General features: G+C 38.1%; 1 protein-coding gene across 12 annotated transcripts in view; it reads right to left on the bottom strand.

The window, feature by feature from the left end:
* The window catches only part of iqsec1b (IQ motif and Sec7 domain ArfGEF 1b), a 183,267-nt gene that overhangs the window by 21,539 nt on the left and 135,720 nt on the right, over positions 1-26,008 (bottom strand). The window contains exon 1 of one of the 12 annotated variants that reach the window (XM_084101637.1): positions 12,818-13,075. The exons of 7 other annotated variants lie outside the window; for them this stretch is intronic. Coding sequence is in view for 2 of the 5 variants with exons in the window: in XM_084101639.1 (XP_083957765.1) it covers positions 3,366-3,424 (59 nt within the window). In the remaining 3 variants the exon portion in view is untranslated. Of the gene's footprint in view, positions 1-3,365; positions 3,718-11,077; positions 11,231-12,817; positions 13,076-26,008 lie in introns of those variants that run through there. 4 more of the 12 variants (XM_084101644.1, XM_084101645.1, XM_084101639.1 and 1 more) reach the window with 4 other exon arrangements.

Raw genomic sequence — 26,008 nt, 5'->3', positions numbered from 1 at the left:
AGAAAATGACAAAAAATGTATAAATGTATAAATTAAAAAAAAATATACATTTACAACAATTTGTAATGCCCTTTTTGAGGTGGCATAAATACAATCCAATAATTGGCCTAAAAAAACTATTAAAAAATACTACTGATTAAAAATCACAACGTGCATAGATACACATCAAATAAACACTTATTTAATTCTCACAGTCAGTTTAAAGCTGTATGTGTTTGATTCACTGAAAAGAACTGACATTTGTTCATGAATTAGAACACTATGTTTCAGATTGAATAAAAAGAACCATATCAACCAGTCATTCATTTCAAGAATAAGACAACCCCGATAGTGTTGTCTTTTCAATGCTGTAGATTTAGTAGCACAAGCTTCTCAATTCTCAACCCTAGTACTGCCTGTATTATCATGCAGAGCACATTGGGGTGTCTCTGAGAGCCAATGACATGACCTCCAGACATCACCCAGAGTCAGTGAACACACATAAAGCCCACCTGCCGCTCTGAAGGACACAGCTAATGAGGGGGTAAGATGGGTAAAGTCAGAGGTTATATATAGATATAAAGGTTAATACAATGGCCTTGTTTCATGTATTCCTACATGCACACTTAAATACTACCGCCCTACCCACAGTGTTTGGTAATAAAGGTTGAAGATGAAGACATTTTGTTACACATGATTGTACATTATATGAAAACACGCTGCAAGGTAATTCAGATGATGAATTTGGCAGCTAATTTCCCCACATCTTTGCACTGAGGCCACCCGGCTCGAACGACTTTCAGCGTCTGCCGCCTGATGTCTCCTGAAAGAGCTCTCAGCGGGTCCCTTGAAGGGTGGCAGCAAATACAATTTTCATTTTGTTTGGTTGCCTTCTCATCTCTCTGAGGAGAACCAGGGTATTTTCAAAGACTGACTCCCCCTAAACTGTGATAGATGACGGTGTCTGAAAAAGTTGCAATTATTGTAAACACAAGCGATATAAAATCCTTTGAGGATGCCAGATGACAGGTCTGAGAATAGATTCAATGAAAAATATCAGAAAATAAATACTTGGAAGTGTTTTGAGATCATCACAGTGATGGTGTGGGGCAAAATGAACAACTTTCTGAAATGGAGGACATTAATTCATCTTAGAAAAAAAAAACAAAAAAAACATACAATGGGCTAAATGTTCAAGGTCGAGTCACTAAGTTTAAACTACAAGGAGGGATGAAGCTGAATGACTGACAATCTAGCTCTCATTTTAATTTTCTGCCTCATGTTATTTTATAAGACAGTGAACACAGCAGCAAATTGAATTTAATGAGAAAAAAAAAAGCCTGATTTAATTGAGCCGAGGGCTGCGCTCTTAAATCTATACGCTGCAGTTCAAAACACTAATTAGAAATAGGTTCATTGTTAAAACAAACACAGATTTGCTTAAGTCTATCAAAATTTAAACTTCCATTCTTGTAATGAAACAAACAGAACACTAGGGGCAACAATGAGCATTTCAGAATTTAGCCAACTTTAAATGGATAGTTCAACTAAAATAATACATTAAAGAAATCAGCTTTAAACAACATGAGGGTGAGTAAATTATCTTAAAACTTTCATTTTTGGCTAAACTATCCAAAAAACTATGTTATACATACAAAACTATGTTATTTTATTACACTCAATTGTAGTTTACACACTATAGATGGCTGATTTTAGCAAACCAAGTGAAGTGTGGAGACAACTGAGGCTCTCTGTCATACTCAAATCTATAACTCAAGACAGCTGGCGAAGTTCTTTATTCTCCAGAGGGTCTCATTAGGCAGCAAGAGGAGGCGCCTCTATTGGACTAGTTTGGGCTCCAGTCACGTCCAGCTCAGAGAGATGTGGGAGGTTCTGACAAGGGTAAGAGAACGCAAGTGCTAACAAGATGGTGAGGTGTTAAGATCTGACAGAAGATGAAACGCACCGTCTCTTGCTTTCCCTTTTGGAGTTCACTTAAATGAGTCTATCAAAAGAAGACCTCTATATTATAGTACTATATTACTAGTTTGAAACTCAAAGCCAAACTATTGACTTACAACATGCCGATACAAAGAGGAACTAATCACTACTGGTTTCAATCATCTTAAATTAAATGCATTTTATTTACATTTCATCCCTCCAACAATCATAAGAGTCCGCAATAAGGCAATTTTTTGACAGCTATTTCTGCTGAGTTTATGTAACTTAAACCTTGTACTTCATCTAATTTGCTGTGAAGCTGAAGTATAGATGCTGAGTCTAACAAGGTAAAATAACAAGCTCATTTACATTTCACTTACCTAAACTACGTGTCATTTGAACTCTTGGGTGCTGCTTTTGGAGTCTTTTTCATGTTCTGAATCTTCAAGCTCTGAAGGTTTTTATTGCCACCCTTACACCTGACTTTAGTTTTTCCTCATACTATATGTTGAAGATTAGACAGTTAAAAACAAATGCTTTTATAAACTGAACTCTTTTTGCTTAATATTTTTCCAGGCTTGCAAAAAACATTATGTTGTGCTGTTAACACAGGTTACACACAAATCCACACTAAATCCAAGTTTGAGAGCATTAGAGGACCAATCAGGCTCCATTCACAAGCGTGGCACGTCGCATGAATGCAGCCCTGTTGATGACTGGGAAATGCTCCGGCATCTTGCATAAAGCACTTATTGTTCAAATAAAGCTTGCTTTACTAATATCACTAAGCTTATTCTGGTCTTACATGAATTTCAATGGGGCTGATCTACTAATATAAATACACATATCTCGATTTGTTGTTATTAATAAGAAATTGTTTAGCTACTGCCACCTTTCCATGACTGAGCCAAGTATAAAGCCAAACAACTCACACAAATACTTCATTCATTAGCAAAAAAAAACCATACAGAATGGCTGAAGTAGAGACCTCAAAAAGATATTCTTGTTGGAACTTTTTGACTAACACAATCAGCATATTCAATCAGTGATGGATAGAGGTCATCATGAAAAGAAAAAATCTACAATGACATTAAAGCAATTTTTGGGCTAATGGCATAAGATATAAATGTGTCTATCCGGTGCAAGATCAACTAAAACATCACTCAGCCACACAACTAGAAGCAGAAGTGCGCTGAGAGCAACAATGGAGAGGTTTGCGCAATAGAGGAAGATCCCCCATAATTCAAAGCAGGTAAAAGAAACAAAGAACCACTGACCTGAATGTCACATAAAACATCTGTGATCTACTTAAAAACACAACCTGATCCAATGATACACCCCGTCCCAATGCAAACAAACACAGTAGAGACACACTTAAAACACATTTCTCATATGTACTTCTATATGTGTTCTGAAACACACACACACACACACTGAAATCTTACCAGCTCCCCAGTTCCAGCAGAGACTGGCTTCTGTCTGAAGCGCAGTGCAAACACCACATGTCGATTTCTGATCCCTACAAACATCAACATCCCTTTGGCCTGTGGCTGCCCATCTCCTCGCCAGGCAAATCCGTCTCATAGGAAAAAGAGGCACGCTCTCAGTCCGACTAAAGACCTCTAAATCCTCACCCTCTCCGTTGCGCGTGCTCTTTCCTTCTCTCCTTTTTTCCTCTGACTTTGTGGAAGGGGTGCTCTGAGGGGTGTGCAGGGAAGGGGAGGGAATTCCACAGTCCGGAAAACTAATTACGTGATGGCGGGAATATAAACGACCAGTCCGACCCAAAGAGGAGGGAATGGGCCGGCCCGCCGAGTCTGGAACAACAGAGCCAATAGAACTCAGGCTGGAAAGCCATGAAGGGATTGGGAAGCCCCTCTGGAATGACAAAAGGATGTGAGTCTATAAATAGCACGATCGCAGGATGGACTAAAACTGGATGGATTGGATGGAGGAAGTTCCGCTCGTTCTCAGGTTTCAACGGCTGCAGTAATATGAGCTCATAACGTGTTGCATACACACTTCAGACTGGACTGGAGAAGTGCAGCCAAAAAGCTGCTCCGTCAACGGCCAGTTTGCACACCCATGATGAATCCTTCTCAAACTTACAACTGAACCGTATAATTTCTGAGCAGCTGTGTGGATTTCTGATGCATTAGAGTGATAGATAAAAAAAATTTTTAAAAAAATGAAGCTCTCCCTCATGTCGTTTCAAACTGGTATGACTTTCTTTTCTTCTGTGGAACACAAAATAACAGTTTTTGTCCATATAATGAAAGTCAATGGTGTCCAAAACAACATTGGATAACATTGAGACACTTTTCAAAATATCTGTTTTTCTGTTCCACAGAAGAAAGTCACACAGGTTTGGAACGACATGAAGATGAGTAAATTAACTTTCTTTTTTTGGGGGGGTGAACTCTCCTTTCAAGTGTAAAAAGCCTCATTGAGGAACAAACGCCTAAAAACTTTCTAAAGTACACCAAAATGTCAAAACGTTGTCCAGCTGACGCCTTTTTCACAGACAAGGCTCTGCTGTCTAGTAAAAGAGGTCTAAAAACACACACACGCAGCCGTATTTATAGCTAACAGTTTGAAAAACATCTCTATAATCTTTTCCCTCTTTTGCCTCCTCCCGTCTACTTACATAAGGAGGGCGGCCTGGCTTACGCATTTCCTTTCTGACATCATTACCTAAACAATGGGCGTCGCTCAGGCAAAGCCCAGATGCTATCACTCGCCCGAGTGTGCAAAGTGTGCAGTTTGGACTGTCCGTGGGGTCCGAGAAAATAACCTCTCAATGTGGACTTGCGTGGTTTTAGGAGTCTCGTCGAAAAAGCCAACACGAATAGCTTCCAGGTGGAGACATCTTGGAGTTTGGTGTCTAACGGTTGAGAAGGGATGTTCTCTAATTAGAGTAAAAGCTCAAAGCTGTTCCCTAGTGAGAGCCCCTCTTATTTCCTGTTCCTTGCTCTCTTCCTGAACTAAGACTCCCTGAAGGAAGACTAAAACAGGTTGAAATTGGACCAAAGGGGTCCAGATAGCAGAATCAACATCTGTTCTTCTATGGTAGCCTCAAGTTGTACATATGCTCTTTGTCAAAGATCTTCAGCTCTGAAGTGCAAAGCAGCAATGGGGGGAAAATCACAGCAGGAATCAGAAATACTGATCTAGTATGTCCTTTCGGACCAGTTTGGTAATGTCTCGGAAAACATGGAATAAATAAAAGCATCTGTGAGGACAGGACATCTAATGAGTCAGAGGAGTCATGTGTTCAATAGCGCATGACTCACTCCGAAAATACAGTCTCCAAATGAGACAGACATGCAGAAATGCCGAAACATCACTAAAATAATAAATTACTTCTTTGTATGTGCAAATGAATGCAGTTGAAGTCAGTCAGGCAAAAGCCCATTATAGTATTCTCTTATACGAAGCGGGAGGTCACTGTGACTTTTAGAGGCACCTGACAGAGTTCATTACTGAGGTCCTCAAATCTTTTAATGCTAAAAGGCTTGGAGAGCAATAAAATCTTTCCTGCTTGTCAGAGTGAAGCTTCAAGGAAAACAGCGTGACAAATTTATTCATTTGCTTCTAGGTCTACTTATCTGTTACTCTATTGCACGGAACTGCTGCTAAAACACCACAATGACCATGGAAAACATCTATTTCTACTATATATTTGAGGAATATTCAGCTATTTGCAGCTACAGTACATATGAAATCGCAATTGTGGTCTAAATGGCAATAGGCTATTTATAATAATGAAGAAGCAAGCTGCTAAAGAAAATAAAACAATGACAATACAAACAAAATTGAAGAAAAACATAATCTTTAAACTAAAACAAGGGCCACAAATATTAACGGTTTTCAACTTCAATAATAATAAGTAAATAAAAAAGTTTCCTGAGACCCCAATCAGCATATCAGAATGATTTTTGTACAATACAAATGGATTATAGAAATAGATAAAAGTAATTTAAATTAATGTATAAATGTAATATTTCACAATATTACCAATTAATTTCTTCCATATATTTTATCAAATAAGCTTAATGCGTCCTCTTTCAAAAATATTAAAAGATCTTACAGACCCCCGAACTTTTGGATGATAGTATATGCAGTATATGTAAACATGTACTAAGAAAAAAACAAAGATTATCCCTTTGTGTATGGATCTACTTTCTCTCGCCACGGATTCAGGATCTGCCGTTCAAACGTGTCAACGTCTCAGTTAGTAATTTAAAAACGCCACGTTAGAAGTATAGTAACGACAGCTCGGGATGTTTCATGAGAGGTTATTGGAGTAACAAAGAGGCGTCACGATTGTGCAATACAGTTCAATAAACAAGAAGTTAATACAGAGTAAATTATATTTTAGACGCAATATAGTCAGTGTCTTTGTTTGTTTTTGCTACGCCAATGAAAATAGTTCCAAATAAAGATATAGCAGAACCACTGCAAAACACCCAACAGAAGTTGATGAATCATCGTTTATAACGAATCAGTTGAATGATTAATTCAATGACTCATGCGTACAGTATTGAAGGAATCGGTTTAATGGAAATGATTCAATGACTCATTTAAAGACACTAACCACCACCTACTGGTGCTATGATACAACACAGGTATAAATTAACTTGTTATAATTAATTGTTTTATTTTATTTTATTATTTATTCTATATATTTGTTATGAAGTCTCAATTCACCACTCGTTTTTTCATCCCTTTTCATTACCAGCTGTCGTTTATTCTTTCATTGCTATTTTCGGCCTGCAGTCTGGGCTGACAGACAGCTGAGTTTCCTGTGAACTCGAAAGACAGAGGACAGAGCCAATGTGTTATTCCAGGTCTGACTTCATTCTCATCTTTAATCCAAGGAACAAATTCAGATGAATGTGGAAAAGATTTGAAAAGAGCTGATTTTTCCTGTTAGCTCACCGCTGATTCCTAAGAAGCAAAACCTTGTGAATCTACAGTAAAAGTGTGAATTAAATTTCTGGCAGAGGTCACGGCATGGCTTAATCTATGATTTCAGTTATGTCTGTCTGGAAAAACCTCATTGTTGAGATATGTCTGCAGTGACACAAATCCCCAGTGTTATTCTGCAATGGATTTTGGTGTGAAATTACATGTTATCTACACTATGGATAATGAATTCATTTCTTTCCTTCTCACTAGTTACTCTCTGATCCTTCTAAAAGGGATATAGTACTTTTGTATTTATTTAATCATTCCAAACCCATATGACTTTTTTATAATAATATTAATATAATATAATATAATATAATATAATATAATATAATATAATATAATATAATATAATATAATATAATATAATATAATATAATATAATATAATATTTTACATATAATGAAAGTGAGTGGGAATATGGGAATATGGGCACCCAAAACAATAACAAAAGATATCTATATGACCATCTACACTCACCTAAAGGATTATTAGGAACACCATACTAATACTGTGTTTGACCCCCTTTCGCCTTCAGAACTGCCTTAATTCTACGTGGCATTGATTCAACAAGGTGCTGAAAGCATTCTTTAGAAATGTTGGCCCATATTGATAGGATAGCATCTTGCAGTTGATGGAGATTTGTGGGATGCACATCCAGGGCACGAAGCTCCCGTTCCACCACATCCCAAAGATGCTCTACTGGGTTGAGATCTGGTGACTGTGGGGGCCATTTTAGTACAGTGAACTCATTGTCATGTTCAAGAAACCAATTTGAAATGATTCGAGCTTTGTGACATGGTGCATTATCCTGCTGGAAGTAGCCATCAGAGGATGGGTACATGGTGGTCATAAAGGAATGGACATGGTCAGAAACAATGCTCAGGTAGGCCGTGGCATTTAAACAATGCCCAATTGGCACTAAGGGGCCTAAAGTGTGCCAAGAAAACATCCCCCACACGATTACACCACCACCACCAGCCTGCACAGTGGTAACAAGGCATGATGGATCCATGTTCTCATTCTGTTTACGCCAAATTCTGACTCTACCATCTGAATGTCTCAACAGAAATCGAGACTCATCAGACCAGGCAACATTTTTCCAGTCTTCAACTGTCCAATTTTGGTGAGCTCGTGCAAATTGTAGCCTCTTTTTCCTATTTGTAGTGGAGATGAGTGGTACCCGGTGGGGTCTTCTGCTGTTGTTGCCCATCCGCCTCAAGGTTGTGCGTGTTGTGGCTTCACAAATGCTTTGCTGCATACCTCGGTTGTAACGAGTGGTTATTTCAGTCAAAGTTGCTCTTCTATCAGCTTGAATCAGTCGGCCCATTCTCCTCTGACCTCTAGCATCAACAAGGCATTTTCGCCCACAGGACTGCCGCATACTGGATGTTTTTCCCTTTTCACACCATTCTTTGTAAACCCTAGAAATGGTTGTGCGTGAAAATCCCAGATTGTGAAATACTCAGACCGGCCCGTCTGGCACCAACAATCATGCCACGCTCAAAATTGCTTAAATCACCTTTCTTTCCCATTCTGACATTCAGTTTGGAGTTCAGGAGATTTTCTTGACCAGGACCACACCCCTCAATGCATTGAAGCAACTGCCATGTGATTGGTTGATTAGATAATTGCATTAATGAGAAATTGAACAGGTGTTCCTAATAATCCTTTAGGTGAGTGTATATGTCTTTTGAAGCCACATTACAACTTAGTACTTAGTACTTTTATTTGTCATTTTGATGCTTGACAGCCCAGATCCCCATTCATTTTCATAACATTAACATGAGCAACTAAGACACTCTTCAACATTACTCCTTTTGTTTTCCACAGACAAAAGAAAGTCACATAGGTTTGGGATGTCATGTGAGTAAATTGTGACTTTTTTCCCTCCTTTTTTGAGTGAACAATATATTTAAACCCTTTTTTGATGTGAAATCAGAAATCTACAGACTAGTGTTTTCAGGTAACAACCACTCTGTAATCCATACAGCTACAAAACAATAACAACAATTACCAAATAGTACGGAATGATTTCAACGACCATCCCAAGGCACTTAACATGAGTTTTGTAATACAACTCACCCTCACTTCATGTACACATAATTATATGGCATTGGCCATCTACCTGACAGCCGCCTGAGCACTGAGACGCAGACACACACATTATAGCAGCATGTTTGCCTTTAGGTCCAGCTGTAATTTAAGCCTCTTTGAGTTAAATGCTCCTTGCACCCCTTCTTAAACCTGATCAAATAGAAAAACAAGTGATCTTCCAGTCTGAGTAGCAGCGGTGGACTAGTAAAACTCCAGTTAACTGCATAGCTAGCTGTTTATTAGCAAATACTGTTCATTCTCCCACATCTAATGTCTGTAAACAGTATGGAAACTAACTGACCCAATATTAATCTACAACTTAAATGGAGCAAGTCCGTCCTGATTGACAGATAACCGTTTCCTGTTTGTAAAGTTTGCAGACAAATTTGAATAGCACTATCCATATAAGGACATCTGAATGTGTGTGTTTGATCGGGGGATGTTGAACTATATTTGCAGTCCCCTCCCCCCATACGCCGTAGTGGAGCTTAAACATGCTTTTGGCTTCTCTTACAGGCCTAATCTCTAATCTGAGGGATCCTGTCCACGTGTGACCCTCCATCACGGTTCCCATCATGGGCTTTTGAGATGGATTAAGTGTTGCACAGTTGCATTCCCTCCATCAAATGCAAAACAACCACTTCTGCATCCTGACTAAAAGAGCAAATAGCTTCCCCGCAGTTCGTTTTTGCAGGGTCAGTTGTGGTCAGGCGCTTTTTACGGGCTTTGCTCTTCCACTTCGTCACCACGCTTGAAAGCTGCTTCACTGGACGAAATTGCACAGTCCCATTTACCTCTCTATGCCATCCAGTAGCGCTAATACAACAAATGTGGCATGTGATGATGTTAGGCCTGTAACACACCACAGACTCTATTTGTGTATTTTGAGCTCTTTCAGAGTCTGCTACACAGATGTTAGCCAATTGACTGTTGACAAACAAGCTTAGACAAGTTGTGAAAAAGTTACGAAAGTTGACAAAGGTACAAGACAGCTTTAACGAGTGAGAGAACTGTATAATTCCATGAAGTATTGTGAGAAATTTAATAAACTATAAAAAATATAAAACTATTGATTTAAAAAATGATTATATATATATATATATATATATATATATATGTATATATGTATATATATATATATATGTTATATATATATATATATATATATATATATATATATATATATATGTTATATATATATGTTTTTATGTTAATTGCAAAATATGCATATATCTACAAATTTGTAAGTAGACACTAAAGAGTGTGATTTGCTTGTCACAATTCTCTGATTGGCTGAGAATTCTCTGCAGAATCACGGGTAATGTAGTTTTTCACCTTTTTCAAGTTAATACCTCGTACGTCACAGAAGGTCTGTTTTTAATGGTTTATAAGTTATCATTAACAATCAATTCCCCAATGAAAAAAAAAAGGAATAGGATTTTTATACTTGGAAGCAACTGCTGCACTATAATATATATATATATATATATATATATATATATAAAAAAATGCCTTAAAATGGCCAGCCATTGAGAATCAAACATTCAACAGCGCCATGTTTCCTGCACCCAAACCTGTGAAATAATTCAAAGACAATAAACAGACAACAAATCCTTCTATTGCATTTTCTTCGCTGTCTCCATGTTAAAACCTACATTTCAACAATGTAGCCTAGTAGTTTGACTCAAGAATAAATTACACTTATGGGACGATTCTTCTAATGAATCAAATAAAAAGACTCACAAGTTACAGGTTTAAATCTGTTACAAATTTATATCTTATAAATTAAACAAAAAAAAAAGTTTTGCTTCATACAAAAACAGCATTGCTTTTAGTATGTCGTTTTAACCTGTTATAAGAGGTTTGGAGGACAAGGCTTTGAATTTAGCTTGTTTAGGAAGTGGTATGTGTCTTGAGCACAGTCTATGGTCTTGAGGCACGTGTGAAAAACGACACAAAGCCTTTCTGTTGCTCAAGCACAAAGACAAACAAACAGGCTGGGCAGTTTCGACATGCTCAGACATTATCAGGCCCCAGACGAAATGACCACTGAGGTTGAGTCTAAATAAACAGAGTTTGAAGGACGTGCCTTGTTATCCTCCCTGTCTGCTCCCTGCCTCCCTCCTGTGCTGCAGAGACAGAGTAGCGCCATCTAGAGCCGGAGATCTGCCGGGCAGCTGTCAAAGTCTCAAACACGGCGCTCCAGATCACCCCAAGGCTGACAGGCTTCTTACAGTGGGCGGACTGCAGCAGGCTGAGACTTCAGTCAGCTGTCTGATACATGACCCTCATACTGCCAACGTTTGAGTCCATAAAGGAAGTAGACAGTGAAAACTGAGCAACAGACACAGCTAGGCTGCACAAGTAAGAAAGATCAAAATATCAGAGATCAAATATATCGGTATTGATGGTGAATCAAAATGATGTTGAATGTTTTTCTTAGTATTTATAATTTTACTATTTATTTAGCATGCAGGAAAATATGTGACCCTGGATCACAAAACCAGTCATAAGTAGCACGGGTATATTTGTGGCAATAGCCAACAAGACAGTGGGTCAAAATGATAGATTTTTCTTTTATGCCAAAAATCATTAGGATATTAAGTAAAGATCATGTTCCATGAAGATATTTTGTAAATTTCCTACCGTAAATATGTAAAACATTTATTTTTGTGAGTGAATGCAGCACAATCGCGAACATTAATGGACAACTTTAAAGACGATTTTCTCAAATGTTTTGATTTGTTTGCACCCTCAGATTCCAGATTTTCAAATAGTTGTATCTCGGCCAAATATTGTCCTATCATAACAAACCATACGTCAATGGAAAGTTTATTTATTTAGCTTTCAGGTGATGTATAAATCTCAATTTCAAAAAATTGAGCCATGCGACTGGTTTTGTCGTCCAGGGTAACATATATGGTTTAAAAGAAGAAAAAAAAAATTGTTGAAAGAAATATATCATTAGCTCAATCACAGGACATACAGTATTCAAATAGAGAAAGCAGTGTAGAATTGAAGTATTTCATTAAATAACCAAATAACCAAGCATCCAACCAAGTGCGACATTTCTTTTTGGCTAATAGGTTATTTTTTTGCTGTTTGATAAAACTTTAAACTATATAAGTTCAACGATTGATTATGTTCTATAAATGTTGTTAATGAATGGAAAACATTCTGATATTTATGTACATAATTCATCGTACACTACCGTATAAAAGTTTGGCTGCGTTACATGGCACTGCTGAAATCCACCCGCATTTGGCAGGTGTTAATGTCAAGCCCTGGTAAGAATGGCTAATGTTCAATGTCTGTAGTTATTAATTTTGCCCTCATGAAATTTAATCCAGGTATTGGTACTGAAATCAGAAATATTAGCCCTGATAGTACTTGGTGTCAGATCAAAAATCACGTAAGTGATCTCCCTCATTCCTAAAGCAAGGACAGCGAAGGTTTTTCGGTGTGCGTTTGTCTCTTTAGGGACATTGATTGATGGGTAGTGACCAGGCGAGTCTCATCTCATCACAGTGAAAGATGTGTTGGTGGTGCAAGGGGTAAGTGACACATTCAGGTCTCAGCCTCTCTCTACTCAGGGTTCAAGGTCGTTTTAGAAACTCAAGGACTGCAAAACATCACCATTTCACAAATGAAGTCTCTGTTCCAAATCTTAATCTCTAATTACGCAGCAAAAATAAGTGAAGGCTATTTGCAGTTTTCTAAACGTACGATATGTCATTGCTAATGCATAATTAGCTGAAAGAACAACAGACACAAAACACACACTGCCAAACACACAACAATCTAACAACATTAAAGGTGCTTAACCTACCCAGCTGTCAAAACACGACACAAATCTCCTTTCCCTCGCTTGTAGTTCCTTTACTGGAGTTCACCAAATATGTGGGCACTGCTTCTCCTCCTTCAATATGAAAGCTACACACACCAGCACCTCCCAACGCTACCGTCTGCTCCAGTCACAGTGTTAGCACTGACACCAGGTATGTCTCTGCGCCCGTCCTAATGTGTGTGTGTGTGTGTTCCAGCTCTGCTCAGGAAAGCGCGGGCAGTGGTTATGGGGAAGTGCTGTGTGTGTGTGTGTGTGTGCGGGGTGAGGTTTAAAGGAAGGGAGTGGTGCCTGTCTCTGAATTGTCAAAAGTGAATGTGAAACCATGCTGGAGACCTATGACATATAATCATATTTTCTTATCATAATGAAACTTATCTAAAGCCTATGTTTGCAAATGCACTCTAATCAGGGTTATTTTCATTAACTAAAACCATAAAAAAAAGAGGCAAATGTTTTCTTACTTTTCATCACTAAAACTAAGAACTAAAACTTAATAAAAATAAGTAAAAATTGACCTTGAAATTAAACTTAAAAAGAGAAAATATTAAAATAAAATCTAATTTTTCTAGCTTTACTAAACACTATTATGAGGAATTATGAAAAATGAAAAAGACTTTTTTTTTACCTGCAAAAAGAAAATCAATTTCTAAAACAGACACTTGGATATGAATAAATCTTATACAGGTGGGCCATCTGAGCCTTTGTAAAATCCTCTGTGAATTTCTAATACAAAAAGAGATGAATCGTTTTCATTCCTCTGTGTTCATACAAAGGAGATGACACTGAATATTTCTTAACAATAATGTCCTGCATCAGTGCGCGAGAAATTTATACGGTCATCTATTCTAGAGCGATCCCAGGGCTCATAACGTGCAGCAGATCAAACGATCGATTTCACTCGCACATGTGGGAAGTTTCACACAAGGACCTTTGAGAACTTCAAGGCGCATGTCAAAGTCATTTTCTCTCTGTGCGTAAGAATGCGGTATGAAACGTGAGAAGGGCTGGAGTGTTTTCAATTTGAGCGCTCAGGAAAACTTTGATACCATTTCATCTCTTAAAAATTGTTTTATAAAGGATCACAGACCTGACATGTGGAACTTCCTCTTTTTTATCAAAATGATTCAGAACTGTTCCTCCATGTCATTCAGCACCACTCTTACAACATTTTATTATGGTAACCATAGTTTTGATCAAAATAGCATTGTAATTATGGTGACAGTAAATCAGTAAATAATCTCCTTGCTGTCTTACAGAAACCTCATATCTCCATATTTATTAAAAGAGCTTTTGACTAAATCTCAGAAATCCATTGGATCATCTAACTCGTACAAAACTTATACAAACCACCCAGCCTCAATCGTGAAGAAAATTTGCCGCACACAGTTTGGACGTCTCTGCTTGTTTGCAGAGCGAAGGGTAAATAAAGAACGGGTTGTTTGAACAAGTACAGTGTTTTCTTTACTCAAGAAACACTACATATATAACAGCTAATGTTTTATGTATTTGAGGAGTGGAGAAGAATGTCCTAGTCTAGCATTTGTCTTAAATAGCCTGTGCGAAGCACTTCATCTTTTATAACATGAGGTTTTCCCCAAATGATAGAAAAAAAGTGAGCGCCCACATAGCTACAATAAACTGTTGATGAAAACGTAATGCGATGCACTTACTGCCTCAGATGCGGCCGTTCTAATGATGGACAAAACACAAATGTCTGACATTCGCTGGTCAAAAACCTTGTAACTTCATTTGAGCTTGATTTAGGTAAAAAAATAAATAATATAATAACACATGAAGGGCCCTTATTTTAGACCATCTACTGGACAAGCCGGATTCCACCATATCTTTATGTACACAATAATAATCTTTTACATTGTGATCCTTTTATTTTAAATATTTGGCATGTTTGTGTGCTGCTGTGCGTCCCTGTGTGTTTAATAAGCAGAGTGTACGTGCGTTGTGGACCCACCTATAGGCGCACATTACTAACGTGGTCTTTAAATAACGAAAATAAATAAATATTGCGCCAATCAAAAACATACCCTAGACCGGAGATGACCAGGTGGTCTTATTCAGCTTCTCTTGCTGATTGACGAAATTTGCAATTTCAAGGTCAGGGCACAACAAAACAACACAATTTGTGTCAGCCATTTAGTTCATGAATACCAATGAAATTCCATTACATGCTTGCCCTTCCACAGTTGCATGAAATAATAAAAGTGTTACGGAAAATCGATGTGAAATATTGCATTTCAATGCAAGCATAAATTAAAGGAATGATTGAATATCACATTATGATGCATATAAATATTTCTGGTGGCAAACATCAGAATACACGATTTGAACAGATTATAACTTTATGCCGCAATTTAACAAAAAAACAAACAAATAAATTCAGTAGATGAGAGCATTGACCTGTATGTTCTGGCACCCCTGGCAAAATACTTCCCTTTTAGTGCCAGTTGAGTACGTTCTTATAAAAGATAATAGCTTGACATAAACCGATCCCTGTAAAATTCAAGCACACCAACATACGCTGAAAATGGTTAACAAACTCCTATAAAACGCATATTTTTCTATAAATTCCAAACTAGCTTACTTGAGTTACCTGCTGAGGTGGTCTCAGGCAACATTTGCAGTTACACAAATAGTGTAGCACATCTGGGAGCTGTCGAGAGTAACCTTTACAAGGGGCATTCAGAAGACGTGTAGAGCAGTCCATGCATACCGATACGTATACGCAACACAGCTCTGCTGCTCACTGCTTATAGTGATCTAGAACCAGTTCTCTATAAAATCATCAATAAAAAATAAAATATAGCATCTATAAAAAACATATGTTCTGTGAATATGACCTACATTAGATTTCTATTTATTCTGCATACCTCAACTTTACTCTAAATTCAACATCAGCTAAGTTAGCTAAGTAAATAAGCATGTAATCTGTGGACCTTCTGCGCTAAAGAAATCTGTGTAGCTCTGATTTAAACATGGTAAAACGTTATAAACAAAACAGAGTACTACATGCTCGGCTGAATTACGTAATCAACTTACCCAAAATATTCAATAAATGAGGATCTGTGGGCACAGAATCTGAGTGGGCCTACTTCTTATTAATGCCTCTTTGCTTTTATTAGCAATCATTTGGAGTTTTATAGCAAAATGAAATAGTACTTATGTTGTGTGGACTTTCAAATCTAATCAAAAACACCCTTTAAAACTGTTTGTGCATGCCAAACAACCAGGCTTGAATTGTTAAAACAACAAGCTATTCCATCTTACAGTCAGAGCTTTTGTTCTAACCACGTAGTCCGACTGTGCAATCTCATTGGCCCAGAATCTCTCTCCTAATAAGATCAGATTCTGATTGGTTCATCGTGTCACTTCACACAGCGGTTTCACACTCAGTGTGTTCACAATCACTGTGTTATGTACATGCTAATCATACTGGCACACTTATTTTTTGAGGGCTTTAATAAGTGGAGGCAATTTAAAAAAATATTCATATCTGGATAGTTTTTAATAGTCTAAGAATTTTTTGGAGAAGTGACTGCAGATTGAACTGTGGCCACTTCTGCTCAAAACAAACATAACCCGGTGAAACCACTGTGAAAGCGGATGTGTAAACCTTTCTTAGGCCTCAGGGTCAAATCCTGACCATCCCAGAAATCTTTTAACTTTCTTTACAAGCTTGACTGAAGCAAGGCTGCGCTGACCAAGAGATTTTCTCCAAAACATTCCCCTCATGTTGACAGCATGTTACCAAACTTAAGCCACGGAAGTCTATATATACATAACTGGGCGTGACACCCTTCTGATGATAATCGGACCATTTCTCGTCAGGCTTGAGCAAAGTTGAAAAAACAAACTATGTGATTCAAATGAATGAGAAGTCAATGAATGGGTATTAATTGCATGATTTGTCGTGACAGCTAAAGAGACTGAAAGAACGGCAGTATAAACATTGCGTGAGCACAATATTTGAAGAGTTCCATCTTATTAAATATTGCTTTTCTATAAATGTGGTGCTGGAGGGTCCACAGAAAACTTAATTAAAAATTTTAATTTGAAGGGGTCCTTGATTATGATTTCACTTTTTTTTAACTTTATTAGTGCATAATGTTGCCGTTTAAGCATAAACAAAATCTGCAAAGACGCTTACAGTTCAATGCAAAGGGACATATTTTCTTTGACAGAAATCGCTTTTTAAGGACTACAACAAATGGCTGGTCTGAATATCCACTCTGAAACATCCTGTGAAATCCGTGTTTGCTAAGTCCGTGCTTGAAATCCTCTTGTTCGTTAACATTGTCAGGGTCTGAATCGGGCTCGAAATGGTTTGAAATCGACGCCATTGTTAATATCTACATCTTAGTAGAGCTTGCGGTTATGAAGTGGCGGGACATTTCCCGAACACAAGCTAAGCGCTGCCAATCACAACACACTGGGCCAGCTAACCAATCACAGCACATTTCAAGCAGGCTTCATCGAAAACGACGCGTTCAACCAGACTGGGGATAAAGGATCTGTAATAATGTAAAATATGTGAAAAATAATGCTTTTTTTAACAATCAAGCATGAAAACATTTTCTAGTACACCTCAAAAAACAAAAACAAAACTTCGTAAAAGGGCATAAAGGACCCCTTTAACAGCAAGAAATAAAAACCATATATACGCACACACACACGCTAACCTTTTTATGTGGCAAGTAATTGTTTATGTGGAATTTCCTCAGAATAGCGTGTCAGAGGATCTTACGATAAGGTGATGTGCTGCTGGGATATAGCAGCCTGTCAGAGCTGACGTAACCAGCAAACCGCAGCAATGCTTCAATCTGTCCCTCCCTTCCCTTCAGCTACATAGAATCTGTTTCTTTAACTCCACATGTAAGGCAGCACATGCTGCCACATGCACACACACACGCACACGCACACACACACCCTACAGGCAAACATCTGCAGTGCTAACACTGCAACTCCGTCTACGCCTCATCCCATAAAGCAGCTTTCAGTTTTGTGCACTTAAACAGTGATGTTTTTCCATCGGTCACACAGAGGCCATTCCTCTAAAACCCACTTTTGAAATCTTTCAGAGCTTGGCACAGATTTAATGACTCATTGTCTTTCATATCCAAGTAGAAAATAAAGCTGATGTGTGTAATTTAGGGTGTGCTCACTTAGTTAGTTCGGTTCTCTTGGTTCTTTTGATCTGGACCAAAAAAGAAAATGATACATTCAGTCCTGGTTCGCTTAGCGTTCACACGGTCATTTTTAACATTGACCCTAAAGATACAAAACAAAAAACAGCTTTCATGACCTAGGACTATATTTTGTGATGGAATTAAGCGAACATCTGAAACAATACTGTGTGTTGGGCTAAATGCGCTCATTGTATATGTGTGTGTACATAAGGTGGAATTTTTACCAGCTGAGAACACACAAACAGCTTATAAAATGTGTAAAGGAGACAAAACAGGCACCAGGAACTCCACTGTTGCACACAAACTAGAATCTTCTGCAAGGAGAAAGCGTTCCCACACCTGTTTTGAACTGTAATGGGCAATGTAGGTCTTATGATGAGAAGAACCAGGCGTGCTTGAGCATTCTGTCCTTTTTAGGGTCGCATTTTGTGACTCTTCATCCAGTTTTGACGTCTTTGGTCCATGTTGCGTTCATTTGTAAGCGTACATTGGCATTGGCCCTGAAAATGTGCGTCTCTGCTTGTTCAGGGTTTGGATGGCAGCGTTCACACTTATTCAGATTAACCGCACTAACAGAGCGATCACACCAGTTTGTTTTAATAGAAGTACACCTTTAGACACTAGTGGTGGCATTTTTGGTTATCCTGGAAGTGATTTAGTATCTTTCAATGATTTGTGTTCTGTCTAGGGAAACGAGCTCTTTATTATTGCAGCTCAGAGAGGAAGTGAGGTCACTTCCAAAGGTCACTTCATCCCATTCTCCTGTTTTCAAAGACTCGGCCAAAAATGCAGTTCCAGTGAAATGTTGCTGCCTTGTAAAGAAAGAGGCAAACATGCACACTACCTCCATATGCCTTTACTTATGCTCCTGCTGAAAGATGGCCAGGTGGTGATTAGCAAGTCCTGCAAACCTCAAACCCAAACAACCCTTCATCATCCTACACCTTGTTGTTACGACAAACACGGGCGCTGCATTCTTCTCCTCCGGATTCCTGGGAACTTTTTTTTTCCTGGAGGAACAGGCAGCCTCAGCTAAGGGGAGCCAAGCGGCAATTATCACATAGCCTGCTGCAGATAGAATGAACCCACCGCAACAAATTACAGACGAACTTGACATCGTCTATAAACATGGGACTACGCTAAATAACAAAAAGAATGTTTAAAGGGTTTGTTGACTTGGATCGGACTACAACAGTGAATACTGCAGCATCCAAACAGTGTGCTGTTGTTCAGATTATAAAGATAACTATCTAGCTTTGCATATTTGTACTGAAATAGAAGGGTGAAATGTATAACAGCGCTGCTCGAATTGTTATATAAACCAAATAAACTATTTTCCAACAGGGATTATCTACAGTTTGTCATGGAAAGTTTTGTGTGGATATGGAGAGTGAATCACTACACCAGAGCTGACCAGACAGGTGGCTTCAATAAGCACTAAAGCAGAAATAGATCATACCACTGAACAGAAACACACTCAGGCAAATTAACTAAACAGCTGCATTACTTTTTTTGCATTGTATTTCAGTGCCATTCACTTACCACTCGCAATCCAATTTAACTTGATGCTAAATAGAGTACTAAACACTTATCAATTAACAAACTTCTGGGGACCGGAGAGGTGACAGTCAATACATGGGAAAACTAAGTAACATGTGTTACTTATTTGAAAAAGTAACTCAGATATTTTGTTGTAAATTTTAAAGCATTGCTCTACTCATTACATGGAAAGGTAATCTGATTATGTAACTCACGTTACTTGTAATGCGTTACATCAAATTATCAAATCCAGTTCTCGATTCGTGGTAAATATAATATCATGTCTCATTCCCTACGATCTGTCCTCCCAACAGAGGTTGGAGGCTCCCAACATGACACAGCAGATTTGGATGAGAATACCACTGCTTCTTACTGCATCAGCCCGGCTTTGCAATATGTCATGGCCAATGATTTCGAACTTATGTTCTGAATACTAATATAAAGACAAGTCCTGCAGCATTTTAAAAGACAGGACAAATCCGGGTGCACCAAACGTTCCTCGGGCCCCATAAAATGCAATCATAATCAAAGATTTAACATTTATTTTGAACTAAAAGGAAAGAACTGGCTTGATATATCATCCGCTGACAGAGGACAGAGCTGAATTTTAATTAGCTTGACCTCAATTTTCAAAGTTATTTTATTTATATATTTCAGCCAGTTATTTAAAGTACCAAGACAGCTGGGGTGTTAGCCATCAAAAGGTGTCAAAAAATGCATTCATTTAAATAATATTTGCACAATACAAATTGGATAACAGCTGCAGAATATATATAGCTTTTAGATTCTTTACATGATAAGCAGTTCGTTTCAGATGTCATAAGTCTGTTTCTAAAAAGTTATTATTTGCCGCCCACAGTGCTTTAGGATTACTGCCAGCTTTCCATATGATGCTTAACAACGTCTGATGACATATTTCAACGGTTTTATCTGTGGATTCGTGATCATAATCGGGAATAACAGAATAACAGATCTCTGTTTCCGAGAACCACGTCAACTAACCTGAAACCGCCCACACACCCAATCTGATAGCAACATCGCCGTCACATTCCCACATCCGCATCACACAGCCAAACACACCAGCAATCCCCTTGACACAGCTGGAGCTGTTTGACAGAAATAGACTTGTTTTGTTATGGCCCTGTGAATCCCTTGAGGAGAGCAGCCATAATAACGGCAAGATCGCACATGGGAGAATCAAACCCCAATGTCAAGCTCACCAACACATCAGTGCCCGGAGAGATCATTCAGACCACATGACTGTCAGGATCTGTTCGGCTCAACTGCACAGTGACCGAAGAAACTTGGACTATTAGTATCATACCGCATATTATTATGCTGTGTGATTCATCCTTGTTTTTTGGTAAATGTGTGCGAAGATGACTGTGTAAACCTTGGAAAAGGTCTGAAATATTCTTGATGAGTCATGCACGGTTGGATGACTAAACAAATGCACAGCTGTTATCAATGCCACAGTAGAAACAACGAATTTTGGCCTATTTTGAGCTTGATCTGTGGGCACAAATATAGGAATAACCAGCATAGACATTAGAGGGATGGCTCACCACAAAATTTAAATACTCGCCCTCATGCCTTCATGGAAGTGGTAGGTCATCCGGGTACTTTTCATCTACTGTTTTTTGAATACAACGTACTACTCTGTTGGCGGACTGTTTTTATCATACTATATAGTAGGCAAATATTCGATTTCAGATGCAGTGTGAGACTTCTCTTTTGTCTTCCACAGAGGAAAGAAAGTCAGGTTAGGAACGAAATTCTATTTTTAATTTTAATTTTTTGGGTTAACTATCCCTTCAAGTGCCCTCAATTATTTCAAGCAAATCTATAGCTCTATTTATTATGTAGTGTATATAATATATACCCAATATATATTATTGCAAGCTAATATATAGGACTACCTGTTATCGCTGATTGTGTTGTGGCCAGCTGGCATAAAAATTAAACAAATTAAAAATGAAAATAAATCATTGTAAATGTTACACGTGATTTTAGGCATTATAACATTATAATGCACAACATGAAAAATGGTTGTAAATGAGCATGTAAAATTAAACATCCAACATTGAGTATAATATACAATACAATAGACATCATACAATATAAAAAACCCCTCTGAATTCATCAGATATGGTGCCGATATAGCCTATGGTACATACCTACAATATGAAAGCAGAGCATCAGTTTATGTTGAAAATACTATTGGTTCTACACATGATCACATATTTCAAGTATGTGACTAAATTTAGTATCTAATTACATCAGCAGATCCAAAGATAGTTTAGCTGACACACATGTGAGTGCAAAAACACCACCTGCTCAGATAAGTCTCGCTGAATTCATAACCAAAAAGAATGATTATTGCTGCATTATCTGATACAAAGCAGCTTAATGCTGCATAATCTTGCCCCAAACTGAAAATCCACCTCCCAAGGATACCCACCGCAGCCAAAACACCAGAAAATACCGGGGGCACAGTAAAAGCAGAACAAACAGCTTGATGTCATACTGTATGAACATAACCCTGCTATTGCAATACATTGAGGAACATCTAGCGCAAGGATGTAATTTTTCCATTTACTCTTGCATTTAATTCCTTTAATGCTCGCAGGCAAGCCAATCTACTTTATGATCTAGTCAAATGTGTTTGCGTCAGTTGTTTCTGCTTCAATGTCACTATCCTAATGGACGAACATAACAAACAAGCACCGAGATCAATGCTCGCTCACAGTGCTCCATCAGCAAAGGCACAAAGTTACGGCAAGAACGTAAAGTCAAACTGTGGAGGTCATCAGATTTTCATCATCCCAAAGTTTTATATAGTCAGTTTGGCTTAGTAAGCAAACAAACCGTTGTCCTCCAGGTAGTCCGCATCGGTCAGAATGACATCAGACTACGGAACAGAGAGAAAGAAAGAGAGAGAGGGAGTGAAAGAGAAATAGCTGCATGCCTTAACAGCTGCTGCAGTCATCTTTGCCAGACACCTGCATGCTGCTCTGGCGCACACACACACACACGCACGCAGCACGTACCTCTCACTCCATCCGCAGCCTGGCTGGCTACAAAAAACATGCAGACAGCAGCATCTGGAGGTCTGCTCTCTAACTTAAGGAGCGGAGGATAAACTCAGTCATCCCTGAGCAAGAAAATCCTGCATTGTTGTGGCCGTCAGACCTCTTCTCACCTAGCGTGACGATGCACTCCACTGGGCCGTCTGCCTCCCTCCTTTCCCTCAGCCTCCTGTCCCTTAAACGCCTTCTCGTATTCTGTCTCTCCACGTCACTCTCTCTCTGGTCTTCTCAACCCCTCCCCCCTGCACTCATCCCTCTCCCTCCCTGTCTTTCTCCCTATGTGCTTTCTGTTGAAGGTGGCGTCTCGGTGCTCTTGCCCCCTGCAAAGAGACTGTGTCCTGTTTCTCTGGGTTTTTTTTTTTTTTTTTTTTTTTTTTTACCAAGCTGCAAGGTCACTGTTTTTTTTCTTCACTATTCGAAAAAAGGTCTGAGAGACAGAGCCAAAAATAAACAAAAAAACGTGAGATAACAAGCTAAAACGGACTACATTGAAAATTAATAAAATAAAAATAAAATAAACAATGTAAAATAAGTAAATATTTTCTACAAAATATTTTAACAACTTCCTTTTACAAGTGAAACATAATGACAATATAAAAGGCAATTATTTAATTTAGGAAACAATTATTTAATTGTATATTGTCTTATCACTATTACACAATACTTTAATATTTAGATTTATATTTAAAGCATAAGCATAACCAGACTGATAAAAAATAAACCAAAATGAAAAAAAAAAAAAAAAAATCCTAATTTTAATTAATTTTATCGTTATATTAATTCTCTGTCACTACAACCAAACATTCTCCTACTTTCATAGTGCGTACTGAATTCGATGAAGAACTTCTTGACCATTAATGAAGTACATTCTGTAGGCGTGTATAAGTGCATTTCCGGACATACTTTGTCTTCCATGTTGTCAATGACTTTTGACCCTGTGTGTTCTTTTGACCTCCTCTAATATACTAACAACAACCACAAAAATAATTATCTTCAGTTTACAAGCCCAATCTAAACTTTTTTCTGGTACCTGTAGCATTGACGCTTCAAAAGAGTCATCTGCCATTCTCGAATTCAAATCTCAAATCTGACGGCTCCTCAACTCCCGTCTGAATCTTAAACTTGCTTGTTTGTATCTTGTCTTGATGCCTTCTAACCTAAAATAAACTTCAATCTACTCTTTTTATGTGGATTATGGTTAACGAGTGTTGCTGACTTACTGTTGTGCCTTCAAACGGCAGCTGGCATGAAGCGGCATCAATCTCCCGTACACGTTCCTAAAAAGCAAATGTCTCAAGGCAGACCTTGGCTCACACCACTGAGAGATCCGAACCGCAGAGCGTTCTCGGCATCCGTACGAGTGCCAGGATGGCAAGTTTTGTGTACGTGCTAATCTAAGCCCAATACAATCTCTCTTTCACTGTATAGGAAGGATTTAGCTTTAATGGGATTGCAAGCTGAATCCGGCAGGTGGTGTCCATGATTAGCTCATGTTCGGCTTTTGCTTTTAAAAACGGCAGGGCATTTGCACAACAAACACACAGAGGCCCAGTCATCTGTGGCGGTACCGACCCCCCCCACCACGACATACTTCACAGAATTTTCAGACTAAAGTGCGAGTGGCACCTGGCTACCACTAGAGCCAGAACAGTCCTCGGATAATTACTTAAAGATTCCTGGTAAAGCAAAACGACTGCTGCAAAGTAGCCTTAAGTAAGTGATCACTGGTGACCTTTCTGAAACTGATATAGGTGGACAGCTGCCAAACTCTGAGGGTCTCCGTTTCAATCCCATACACCCTCGGTCTTGGTATATGACAAATGAAATGAGAATATATATATATATATATATATATATACACACACGCACACACACACACTATTGCTGTGATTATTATGCTTCTAGCATGTTATATTAAATTCAATTAAATTCACATTTATTTATATATAGCGTTTTTCACAATACATATTGTTTCAAAGCAGCTTTACAAAAAATGCAATGTGTCTACATTACAATTTAGAGTGATCTGTTATCAGAGGTGACTGTGTCCAAGTTATGTATTTCAGAAATGTACATATACAAATCACACAGTTAGCTACCATCACTAATACATTTTAGGCAGAAACAATGCGCTCATTGAAGTAATGTGAACATAATGATTATAATATATAGAAAATGTAGCATTGGTGCAAATATGTGGTGTACAGTATATTGACAACAGTTCTTTTAACCCTAATTGATGGAGTGTGTAGCTTTTCATTTCTTAAACAACCATGTAGGAAGACCTATCGTGGCCACATTAATGTGAAAAATAGACAATGCAAGGAATATCTTGTATTGTCAAAACAAGATCTTAACAAAAAATGTATGCACATCTTGATTTCCATCAAGAGAAGTAAGCATCAATTTTTGGTCAAGATCTTGTATTGCCAATGCAAGAGTCAAGCGCACTGTAAAGTCTACTCCAGCACATCCCGAAGATTTTCAATGAATTTAAGGACTGTACTCAGAGGTGCCAATTCATGTGTGAAAATGATTCTTCATGCTCCCTCCCAAACATTCTTTCACAATTTGAGCCTGATGCATCTTGACTTTGTCATCCTGGAATATGGCCATGATAGGTCTTCCTTCATGGTTGTTTAAGAAATGGAAAGCTACACACTTCAATTAGGCTTAGGAGAACTGTTGCCAAACATATAACATGCTAGAATTTGATAACATTACTATTTCTTTCAAATTTTTTAAAAGACTGCCCAGTAATCACAAGATTATTTTATTGTATTGTATTCACAGAACTGTTGAAATATTTCAGAGAATTTTTTTTTACTCTCCGATATGTTGTCTTTAATAAACAGTAAATATTTTCTAGAAAATATCCCTAACCCTTTCCTTTTACAATTTCAGCACAATGACAATATAAAAGCCAATTTTTCAATTTTAAAACAATTTAGTTCTATATTGTCTTTACAATATAACACTCAATATTAGCCGCTTTCCGACCGGAGGAACCTTTTCACAGTTCCTAGAACTATTGGCTAAAGTACCCGGATGTCGGCGTGTTCGCACCGCAGGAACTAGGAATGATTTTAGTTCTAGGAACTCCATTTGGAGGAACTAATTTAGGTCCTACTTCAGAGTAGGGTCTAAACCAGCACTATAGGAACTACCCGTGACGTTAGTGTTCGCTGATTGACCGAACGCACGCGGAGCACCAGCACCCGCCATTTTTAAAACGGCTAGAATGTAAACACACAGATTATATTTACTCCATAAACTAACTATAAAACATGGAAAACAGTGATAGATGGGTCTCTAAACCTTTATGCTGAAGAGAAAATCCAATG

The sequence above is a fragment of the Abramis brama genome (genome assembly GCF_963993115.1).
Source record: "Abramis brama genome assembly, chromosome: 23".
NCBI classification, from domain to species: Eukaryota; Metazoa; Chordata; class Actinopteri; order Cypriniformes; family Leuciscidae; genus Abramis; species Abramis brama.
Note: the sequence above shows the minus strand (reverse complement) of the source record. Positions and strands in the feature narration are given on the sequence as shown.